Below are 12,283 nucleotides of genomic sequence, written 5' to 3' on the forward strand. Positions count from 1 at the left end.
TTAGAAAGAGCTACTCTATGGGAAGTATCTTTGGTATAGGGTGCAACCTGAGAATGTCAAAGAAGAAGATGAGATGGAAGGGAAAAGCTTGCTTCCACAAAAAGCAAGTTCTCGGGTAGGATAATTGCTATCAGCAATGTGCTTCAGCTGAAAAAACCCTCAACAATAGCGACTGAAACTTTATTACGTTTCCTTCTTTGTCTAGATTGATTAGAAAAATAAAAATATTTGACATTTTCTCAGAAAAATGTCAGAAATTTTGGGGTAGCTCTAACAGTACCAGACTACAGGGAATAGCTACTTAAAAGCTTACTGTGTAACAGCTATTGCCATGTAGAGAGGCGGTTATCATTGGCAACCACCTGAGCATGCCTTAAATCCAGCCTACCATGCTCCCTTACCCACTCCTCTAGATTTCTGAGTGGCTGTGAGATATTTGGGTAGGTATGTGTATGGTAATGCTGTGCTTTACCTTATCATCAGAGCTATTCAGTAGCTACCAACTAGTTCCTGGTCCTTTGTTCCCAATCTGCCCCCCTTATACCTGTTTCCATCTTGCATGTCTTCTGGTCTATTCTCTTTGCAGAAAACTCCTGCCTGTCTCTCATGAACACGAGTGGAGAAAAAGCACTCTTAATACATACATTTTTCTTAATTAGCTATGTGTATTTCTTATCTGAGGCTTTTCATGTAACCGAAAAATTAATATGCCAGGGTAATCAACTGACCTTAATTTGCAGATTAGCTTCCCCATTAACAGAGTGCAACCTGAACGTCATGTTGTATTCTCTGCTGTCTGGCCCAGTTTTGAGACAACTGACCCTTTTTTTGCTCTCATTATGAAGCTGTCCATTTAGAGTGAGAGGTCAATTATATGGAGTCATCATCAAACGCCACAAATTTATTAAGGGTGAAACCAGAGGAGGGTAGGCCAAGCCTTCAACAGAGCCACAATATTTGTTGCCTTGGTATCAGCAGGAGCACATGCACAATGCATGGAAGTGCCACCATTGGTCATTGTTTATTTTAGTTCATTGCTTTTACCTCAAGCGTGTTAAATGAGTATGGATTCCCAAACATCTGAGAGAAGCCTGAGGGCAGGGAATGTAATGAAGGCTTTACAAAAACAGTATCATTAAATATTAAACAGAAAGGTGGAGGAGTAAAACTGCACTGGCAAATGTGTGTGTTGCATATGGTATACTATTGTGGCTTCAGATAGCCAGTATCTCTTATTTAAAGATAGCATGTAAAGAGGGTTTCTGCAGCACAAGGAGAGTCATGGAGTGTATATGACCCTTTCGTTAAGTTGCTCCCAACTTTTCTTGGTTCTTGTAGGTCTTTCCTCTCCTGTATACAATCTAGAATAGCAGCAGCTTCTGCCAAGAAGACAAAGGGGTACCAGTAGCATTTGGGGGGCCCAGTACATTATATGTGGATTGGGCCTTCCACTTATCTTCAGTATCCCATCACTAGGTGCATATGCATCTTTGTAAGCTTCTAATGGAAATTAAATGGATCATATATTTTTGTTCTGGTACAGGAGCAACATTAAACTTAAGCAAACCAGAGTTACCTACCTAATGTCATTTCAGTTGTCATATCCAATTCATCATCTCTCATCCAAAATTCTCTTTTCCCCCTTCTTAATATTCCCTTGATTGCATTCTTCTCTTTTCACATTCATAAACACTCTACCCCAGGAATAGAGAAGCTTTTTTGGCTACATGAACCGGATCCTTATTGGATCCTAGCCCTGTGGGACAAATTTGGCAGGGGGCAGGGCCAGCCACCTGTTAATCACTTGATGTCACAATGATGCCAGGTGATTGGGCACTTTGAATCCCAAAGTCAGGACTTCAAAGAGCACCATGCAGGGCTTGCAAAGAGCACTGAGCATTGCTTTAAAGCATCCAAGGCTTCGGCTTTACTCTAAAAGGTTAGACAGGACTTACCCTTGCAGAAGCCAAGGTGGATCTGCTTTAGCAAACTGTGTTCTTCTATATGCTTGCTAATTCTATCTTTAATAATGCTTTCTACTAGTTTTTCAATAGCAGAAGTTAAACTAACTGGCCTATCATTTCCTCTGCCCCCCCAGTTCCCTTTTAATAATTGGGGTTGAATTGGGCACTTTTCAGTGTTCAGATGTGGAGTTTGATCCCAGGGTCAAGTTACATACTTTTGTTAGATCATCAGTTCCAAATCTAAGTTCTTTAAGAACTCTGGGGCAGATGCCACCTGGATCTGGTAATTTGTTCATTTTTAGTTGGTCAGTAAGGCCTGAACTTTGTCTCTTGTCACCATTATTTGTCTTAATTCCTGTGACTCCTTTCCTGTGAAAGTTGGTTAAGACACAGGGAACTTCCCCTACTTCTTCTGCAGTGAAGACAGATGCAAATAACTCATTCATCTTCTCTGTAGTCTCCTTTTCCTCCGTTCGCACACAATTGACTCTCTTGTCATCCAAAGGTCCAAATGCCTCCCTACCTAGTTTCCTACTTCTAAAATATTGAAAGATTTTTTAAATTGGTTTTAATATTTTTAGCAATGTGCTCTGAGAGTTCCATTTTCTGAAGGAAGCCTTCTTGCCTCTAATAGCTTCCTTCACTCTGCTTATTAACCTTGCTGGTGGCCTCTTGGCCTTGGCAGTACCTTTCCTGATGTGCAGTATACATTGTAGCTGAGCTTCTATTATTGGGGTTTTGAGCTTCCCCTTATAGCTTCCCTTTCACAAATGTCTTTTTCTATACCAGCATTTAAGAAGTTGTGAATACTGTGTAATGTACTGAGGAAAAGTGAAGAACTTAGCATGTTGATTCATCTATTTGTTTCTCACCAGCTCCTGATGGACCACCTCAAGATGTTCAGCTTGAGCCCATATCTTCACAAAGTATCAGGGTAACCTGGAAGGTAAATAAGTACTATACAATGGGAGAGGGGAAAATAGCCTCTGCTACTCTGCAGTGTGTAACATTGTATTTTTGAGGTAGGAACCCACAAGGTTCAACAAATGAAATGCATAACTTGATGAATGTATACACACAATGCTTTTGGCTAAATTTTCAAAAATTACGTTGCACCTGAGTGTAATTGCATGCTAAATTAAATTTGCATGCAATTATATGATTCTGTGATGGTACCTTTTTGAACATCTTATGATCAGAAATACAGCTGCAGTATAGAAAAAGAAAGTACGTAAATAACTATTATTGTCGTTGTTGTTACTTGTTGAGTAGAGGGCTTATACCAACACAACCAGTATCAGTTTGTCCCATGACACAACATTTTTTAGAGAAATGGCACTGAAGTTCTACACTGTAGTGCACAATTTTATGAGCCAAGTTTTTAGTTATTGTTTGAGGGGGTTGGAATATAGGCATGAAACATGAAATATTTTAGCTCCCTCTACTTCCTGTGGCTGTTATATTCTAGGCAACAGGTTTATTTGTGAACTTTAAATAAGATACTTGCCTGTCATTCTTTTGCTTGGCATGCCGGTGAAGCTAGGGAGGGTTTGATGAAATATATATATATATATATATATATTTAATCTCATTACCCCAGCCTATGCTTCATTTATTGTCATTGAAAGAACAAGTTGGGCTTATTGTAATGTAGCTGAAAAGGTACAACACTGTTCAAAAATATGACACTCTTGGATGCTGTGCTCTCTCTACCGCACTTCATACACATGTAATTCATGAAACTGCATACAAGCTAACTTTTTTATACCTAACACCCCGATGGGATTAATACAAAGTCACGCATACAGTTTCTGGATCTAAAAATGCCTGTGTGATTGTGTGTTGCAGGGAAATATGGGGATCAGTAATGCGGGAACTGTTCTCCACTGCTGGGGACTGAGATAGCAGGGTATTGCATGTCTAGAAGGGGATTCTTACATCGATCCTACAAACATCAAATGTACAACTCTAGCTCATGGGACTGGACAATAAATTATTTCAGTCCCGTAGTTGTACTTTCATATTCTTTCTGTAATTGTCATCTTTGTAAACCTAGAGTTAACCAGTAATTCAGCCTTGATTTTTATTTTATTTATTACATTTATACCCCGCCTTTCTTTTCATGATTGAAACCCAAGCCAGCTTACATATGGTTCCCAGGTGGTCTCCCATCCAGGCACTGACCAGACCTCACCCTGCTTAGCTTCAGCAGGGAGCTGGCCTCATGTGCCTTCAGTCCATAGCCTGGGTATGGCAGTATGGGCTTTGGGAGTGGAGATTTTTCTCAGTCTATAACTTCTATTCAAAGTATGTACAACTCATTCCTTCTTTAGGCTCCAAAGAAACACTTGCAAAATGGAATTATTCGTGGATACCAGATTGGTTACCGAGAATACAGTGCAGGTGGAAATTTCCAGTTCAACATCATCAGTATTGATACCACTGGAGACAGCGAAGTTTATACTTTAGATAACCTGAAAAAATTCACACAATATGGCATGGTTGTACAGGCATGTAATCGCGCAGGAATAGGACCATCTTCTCAGGAAATTATCACAACTACTCTTGAAGATGGTAGGTAGTAAGCAAGCTTGCAAATGTCATATTTTAATCAGCTTGAGATTGCATGGGGTCTTATATTGATGTTTTAAATTTTTAGAACATGTATTAAATGACTATTTATGTGTGGTAACATGACCTGGGCTATACAGAAAGCTTATTATTAAAGTGGAGGCTTTGTTACCTTGGAAGTTGATATGTCTTTTAAAGCAGCCTTGTCTAACCTGGTGCTCTCCAGATGTTTTGGACTACAACACTTATCATTCCTGGCCATTGGCCAAACTGGCTGGGGCTGATGGGAATTGTAGGCTAAAACATCTGAAGGGCACCAGGCTGGGGAAAGCTGCTTTAAATGAACCTGCATCTTCACAGCAAAGGTAATGTCTTATGCAAAAAGAGTACCTATACTGGAAAATATGAAACATTTTGGACAGAACCATGAAACTTCATCTTTTTCTACTCCCCATCCCCTGCTCCCTAATCTCAGAATTCCTGTGAGTGGGCTGTAATCCTGTGGACATCTATGAACCAAAAGTATAGCTTTTAGTGGTACTGATTTCCTTCAGTGCAGGCTCCATCTGTACTATACATTTAAACCACTATACCTCTTTAAAGAGTCATGGCTTCCCCCAAAGGATCCTGGGAACAGTAATTTGTTAAAAGTGCTGAGAGTTCTTAGGAGACCCCGATTCCATTCACAAAGCTACAATTCCCAGAGTGATTTAAAAACCTCAGGGAATTGTAGTTCTATGAGAGGAATAGGGATATCCTAACCCTTAGTACCCATAACAAACTACCATTTCCAAGATTCTTTGGGGGAAGCCATGACTGTTTAAAGTGGTATAAGAGTGGTTTATATTTATAGTGCAGATGGGACCACAGTAACAAATTTTGGGAGTCCTGCACTGGATAAATAAATCTGGATACTGATATTTGTCTTGGCTGCTTGCCATGCTAGGAACAATAGGAGTCTGAGCTTTCACATTCCTTCTGGCATGACCAGCACCCAATAATTCAACAGCCCACAGCAAGAGTGCAAAGGATTCTAGGAACATTCTAAGTTGTTCAAGATACCCAGCAGGGCAGACTAGTGAGCTGCTTCTAACCTGGCTGGAGTTCAGAGCAAAAAGGGGCAAAGTCTCTTGCAGTGGTGTGTAGAGAGCTCTGTAACCAATGATCACATTGCTTTTTGCTAGCATCCCACATGCACTTAAGAAGGCTTTGTGTCACCTTGGGAATTTTTCAGGACACACTCTAAGTTCACATTCAGGAGTCCCAGATCACCCTGTGGGAGTGGTACCGGGGGATGTTAATCCTGCAGATACCTTCATGTCTCTTCCACCTACTGCTGCTGCTGCTGTTCTCATTTCTTAGCTTTATATTCCGCCTTTCCTCCAAGGAACTCAAGTGGTTTACAGGGTTCTCCCATCCCCAATTTATCCTCACAACAACCCTGTGAGGTAGGTTAGGCTGAGAGACAGTGGCTGGCCCAAGGTTACCCAGTGAGCTTCATGGCTGAGTGGGGATTCAAACTCTGTTCTCCCAGGTCATAGTCCAGCACCTTAACCATTACACCACTCTGGCTCTCTAGTAGTAGTAGTAGTGGTGGTAGTGGTGGTGGTGGTGATAGTAGTAGATGTTAGCACTTTTTACACTGAAGTGTCTCAAAGGAACTTACAGGATAAATACAGAAAAAATAAGAAACATTAAAACTAAATATTGCAAACAGCAATAAAGCAGGACCTAAAGTATCCGTCCATATATACACAGATCCTACCACTTAAAGGACAGCGAGCAACATTAGGGTTCTGATTTAGATTAATACAATTAGGAGAGAGTTTAATTAAAAAAAAACATGCTTCCTGTTTTATTTTCCCACTGCTGTTTTGAAATACACGCTTGTGCGCACACACACCCCTCCTGGCAGCCTGCCTCACTGAGTGAGGTTCAGAGCACAGCTAGAAAATTTGAACTTAACTAGCTTTCCTGTAAGACATGCCACTTTCTAAGAATGGCAGAACTAAATGATAAGTGATATAGTCCCTGATATTGGAGATCATGTTGCATAGAAGTGCTGTTCAAAAGCCATGATAGAGAGCCCTCTTGTGGGAAAGGAGGATTATTCAATCAGCTAAGAAAACAGTGGAAAACCATGCACTAGTATGTCAAGATTCTCAGATGTTTCAAGTAGTCAGAAGACTCTTAATTACCAAGTAATATAAGCTGATATGAGGTTCCTGGATATGGTAATTAAATAATAATAAGCTTTTTAAATTTCTGATTGCTTCTTTAAATAAAGCTTTATTGATTTTTGATGCTCTTCACTGATGTGGATTTGTTTTTCAGGTGAAACTGATAGTGCTGAGAGAGATTCTTGGCAACATATTTTAGAGCTGCCATACAGAGTCTCAGTGTCTTGTATGCAGAGATGTAGTTGTCTGGGGTCTCGGGGCATCTTAGACCCCTTACATTTTTGGGAGCAGGGTCCCAGCATGGTCCCTGCATCTCCAGCATCCTGTGAGCCGATCAGCTTGAAAGGGGAGTGTGTTAGCCACTGAGAAGACTCTCGTCACTAGCTGGCACTCTCCCCATTCATGTATATTGGTTTCTAGGGATGTCTGTTGTTGTGGGAGAAGCCATTAACAAGGATCTCCTTCTCAACCTAGCATCAAAAAAGGAGGAGTGGTAGCTGTGACTATCATGAAGGGACCCTGTACTTCTGAATTTGGCACTACACTACTGCTTGTATGAACTAGAGGTTACTCTGTGTAGTCAGAGATTTGCAAATACTGGCAATGTTCCAGCTGGGACAATCTACAAATGCAACAGGGATTTTCTGTTGCTGACTCTGAGGCCAGGGTAGTGTGAAAGAGACCCCAAGCTCTCATGGATCTTATTCTCCCATCATTGGATAATGGGAGCCCCATATGTGCAACCTCTTGGTTGCAGGCATTGCATTTAGAATAGTTTTTAGCTCTCTTTTGTTATTAGCGAAAATTAAAAATCTCTTAATTTCAGTTCAGAGACAGCCCAGAAACAAAAATTCTTACAAAATTTATTATATATTTTTCTGAGTAATTTCAGCCTATGTCTAGAGGAAGCAGGTGTATATGCATGCACAGAAGTTGCTCATGGGGAATATACATGCATTCTGCCATATTGGCATGCAGTTTTTGCTGACATGGATAAAGATGTATGGCCTGTGATGATAGCAATGTTTTGCATCTCATTTATGGAAAATGAATTAGAGTATATTCATGATACTAACTGCAGGTTATTCCATCTCATTTGCATCATAATCCATACTAAAACAAACCAAAAAGTATGTCCCAACAAACTGGAATTTGGAAAAACAAGGAACTGAGAACCGAAAAAATCATACTCAAAACTGCCTATGATATGGATGTGGATGCTTTATAAAAAAATTAAAACCATGTGAATAACATTGCAAGACTGTCCCTCCAATTCAAACCTAATGTAATAAAAAGCAAAGCTCACAGAGTTGGAGAGTATCTTCTGTATATATTTTGGTGTGACATTCAGGAAATCTCCAAAGCTTATTTCTGTAGTTCCAAATTGTGAGTTTATATAAGGAGTACAAATTTTTTTAATTTAGATTAATATTACATTTCCAGTATTTAAATAATATATTTTTTATCTTTGCAGGAGTTGTACTGTGAATTGTATTGTTACATACACTTATGCTGAATTGTATAGTTGTTGTTTGTACATTGATTGACAACTAAAGAAGACTTTGTCGAAACGCGTTTGGTCATACGTTTTGATATTGTATGTCAGGAGTTATTTTTGTATATACTGGTTACATTTACTCTTGCTCATTCAGCTATGCAGATGTGTACATGTTATTCGCATGTTTTTAATTTTTTTTATAAAGCATCCACACATAGGCAGTTTTGAATCTGATTTTTCTTGGTTCCCAATTCCTTGTTTCTCCAAAAATGATAATCCATATTGCCAAATTGTGTGAATTAAGAAGTCCCCTGCTGGATCAGACCAGAGGCCCATCTAGTCCAGCATTCTGTTCTCATGGTGATCAGCCAGATGCCTCTAGGAAGAACAGCTGTAATCTTTCATGATTAAAAATGGTTGTTCTCTTACTTCAGTTCCCAGTTCCCCCCCAGAAAATGTGCAAGCGATTGCTACATCACCAGAAACCATCTCTATTACCTGGTCTACACTTGCCAAAGATGCCCTCAATGGAATTCTACAGGGTTTTAGGGTTATATACTGGGCTAACCTTTTGGATGGAGGTAAGTAGCTTTGCACTCCAAGCTTAGAGCTTTTCCAGCAGCATATAATTGTTGATATATACATATCTATCTATCTATCTACTAATAGGCAAAAAACTTTGTGGTTTAAGAACGTACCTATAGCCCACAGATATTTCTATCCAACTTTAAAAAGCAGGGAAATTGGGCAGCTCTAGTGAATGCACCAGAGGAGCAGGAGACCTGACCTCCTCTCTGAGATATTGGACTGCCCTACAAATTTGTCAAAACGCAAACACAATTTGGGTTGGTCTTTCACAGTCCAATCCACTTGCTGTGTAACTTGGAAGAATTTGGTAACATGTGCCTCTGAGCATATGGTGAGTGGTGGCAACACCTGCAATCAGCCCAAATAATAGAATTAAGTGGTAATCTTGCAATATGATTGCATCAATATTCTTTTTGTTCAGTGTTTTACTGATGCATACGTTATTTCTTTGATTGGTAAACACTGCACAGAAATATTCTTAATGCAGTCATTCATACAATCACATCAATGGAGAATCAGTAGGAAATTCCTGTTCCTAATTTCTACTTCAGAAACAAGGTCAGGTTATTGAGAATTCTGAAATCTGGGGAGAAATTCACATCAGGAGAATTTTGGAAGCTTCCCTAATATTTTCTGATGCAACACAGGACAGGAATATTTAAGGCTCCATCTGCACGATACATTTAAAGAAGCATTATGCCACTTTAAACAGTCAGGGCTTCCTCCAAGAATCCTGGAAGCTATAGTTTGCAAAGGGTGCTGAGAGTTGTTAGGAAACCCCTATTCCTTTCACAGAACTACAATTTCTCAGTGGTTTAACAATCAGTCCCTCTTCTCAGGAAACTCTGAGAATTGTAGCTCTGTTAGGGGAATAGGGTTCTCCTAACAACTCTCATCACCTTTCAGTGCATTAAACAGGGAGCTGCTGGTGATCAGTAGAGATTAGTGTACTCTGTTAGCACCCTATGATGCTATCCAGTTCCTTTGTAATCGGGCAGGCACTGACAGTATTGGTATTTTGTTGATTATTAAAAACTTAATTGTTTTATGCTGCCTTCCCGAGCATCTGATATTTTAATACCAGTTTCTGGTGAAGCTAGAAATGACAGATGGTTTAAAAATATAGTATCATTTAGTGGATTGTTTTAAGCTAACACATACTATCTTCATAATCTCTAGTTTAAGAATGGTATATAAATGTTTTTAATAAAATAAATAAATTGTGATACTTGACAGAAATTGAATACTTGTCTAGAAAAGTTATTCTGACCCAAAAAAGTTTTCTGTAATCCTTTTCAAGTGATATACATGTTTCCTTTATTTAGCATCCTACACTGTCATTATGAAATTTGTAAAATCAGTAAAATATAATTTCACAACATTTTCTATTCCAAATTATATTTCTTTTTAAAAAAATATGACCATGAGTCAAAAATGGCACTTTGTTAATTTCGAATTGTATTTGCAGGCTTGTTTTTCTCTGTAAGATATTTGCATTTAACATGTTTATTTAATAATCATGGTCAACTTTAACCCTGCCATAATTACATATTTTAATCTGACAATATCTTGCTTAAATTTGCCACAATATAATTACCACTCAATGGGAGAAGAATGCACGGTCACTAATTCAATTTAATTTTCTGCTCTATAGAGCTGGGAGAAATTAAAAATGTTACCACTACACAGCCCTCATTAGAGCTTGATGGTTTGGAAAAGTACACCAACTATAGCATCCAGGTGCTGGCATTCACACGAGCTGGAGATGGGGTCAGAAGTGAGCAAATTTTCACACGCACAAAAGAGGATGGTAAGAAGTGAAACATTCTTGGGAGCCATTTTAAAGTGGAACAATGTTGTTGGAATTTGTCCGGATTTTCATAGCATTCCATAGCAAACTATATATGAAATAACAATGACACTTAACATGTAGGCATCCATTATGAGTAGATCCAGTGCTTCTCCATAGGAACTTGGGCTCTTGGCTTGTGTGTGTGTGTGTGTGTGTGTCTGTCTGTCTGTCTGTCTATTTGCAGGGCTTGCCCTTAGAGGTTTGGCAGCAGAGAAGGCATAATACCAGCACAGGCTCTACTAACAAGGCCAAGGTGTCTGACTAGAAATCCAAGGTTATGGGTTTCTGTTCAGACAAGCAAACCAAGGAAGATTATTTACATAAAAACAGTGCAAATTAGCCAAGGAGTGGGGTGGACATAGCAAATTGGACCGGGCTAAAAAGCCGTCTGACGTCAAGCAGAGCCAAAGAGCAAGGCTAGATCAGACAAAGTGGAATTAAGACACTGAATCTGGGACAATGCACAGGATGTGCTTTGCTGTACATGCAAGGACTGTTGTCAGAAAGTGGAATGAGTGCTTCTGCAGCCCTCAAGAGAACTACATCTCCCATGATCCCCTGCCTGGACTTTGTGTCCTTTCATGATGGTACCCAGTGTATTAGAGCAATGGAGAAGGAGGGGGAAAAGGGATGACTCCCTCTTATCCTGTCCCTGTACATCTGCTGCTGCTTGCAAGGAGTTGTCAGAGGCAGGGCCAGATTATCCATTAGGCTTAGTAGGCTAAAGCCTAGGGGCCCGGAGCTCTTGGGGGCCTGTGGGGCACTGGCCCGAGGGCCCCTGGAACTACAGAGGGCCTTCCGCTCTCCTTCCGCGATCCGCGGAAGCAGGACAGGAGCTGCGGATCGCGGGACAAGAGCTTCCGAACCGCCCACCATCCCCCCGCTTCACTTACCTTTTTCTCCGCTGTTTTTTGTGGTTTGCCATCAATCAAGATGGCAGCCGAGGTTTCCCTAAGGGGCTGAAGCCTCTGCCGCCATCTTGGTTGATGGCATGCTTGCGTGCCTAGGAGGAGAAGGGGGGCCCAAACACCAATCAGCCTAGGGGCCCTCCTCAGCTTAATCCGGCCCTGGTCAGAGGTCACCAACCTTTTTGGACTAGAGGGAACATTTCAAATGTTGAGAGAGTGCTGGGGGCACCAGTCACAGAATGGCTGCCATGGGGGCATGACATAACACAAAATCAGAAAGTAGTCATGGTGAAAAGGCTTGCCCTGTTGAATTTCTGTGTGCCATATAATAGTTAGACACAAGAACCCTGTTTTTACCCATTGCCAACCCTAAACCAAAGCCTAGACAGCCACCCTGTACCTTCTTACCTGAAAGTAAGCCCCATGATATACAGAGTCTTACTTCTGAGTAGACATGTATACCATTTAAGTTTATTATACAATGTATTCTTAATGATTCCCTGGTCTTTAGCTCCTGAAAAGCAGTAAACTTCCCTAAACATCTCTGCAAAGTTTTCACACTTGCCTTTGGGGGGTGAGGGGTTCTTTTAACATTCACCCACATTTATTGTGTACTAGTATTGCAGAAAATAACTTCTAGACACTATCTGATCTCAGGTGAATCCAACATAGGAAAGATTCATCCTGGAAGAAGGGCAAACTATGGAGATTCCAAGGATTAG

The 12,283-nt window shown here is 40.3% G+C and overlaps 1 protein-coding gene across 1 annotated transcript in view; it reads left to right on the top strand.

The window, feature by feature from the left end:
- The window catches only part of DSCAM (DS cell adhesion molecule), a 602,142-nt gene that overhangs the window by 456,471 nt on the left and 133,388 nt on the right, over window positions 1–12,283 (top strand). Inside the window, exons 16-19 of the mRNA XM_061627614.1 lie at window positions 2,840–2,910; window positions 4,298–4,538; window positions 8,648–8,794; window positions 10,456–10,611. Coding sequence (XP_061483598.1) covers window positions 2,840–2,910; window positions 4,298–4,538; window positions 8,648–8,794; window positions 10,456–10,611 — 615 coding nt within the window. The remainder of the gene's footprint in view (window positions 1–2,839; window positions 2,911–4,297; window positions 4,539–8,647; window positions 8,795–10,455; window positions 10,612–12,283) is intronic.

The sequence above is a fragment of the Rhineura floridana genome, chromosome 5 (genome assembly GCF_030035675.1).
Source record: "Rhineura floridana isolate rRhiFlo1 chromosome 5, rRhiFlo1.hap2, whole genome shotgun sequence".
NCBI lineage: Eukaryota > Metazoa > Chordata > Lepidosauria > Squamata > Rhineuridae > Rhineura > Rhineura floridana.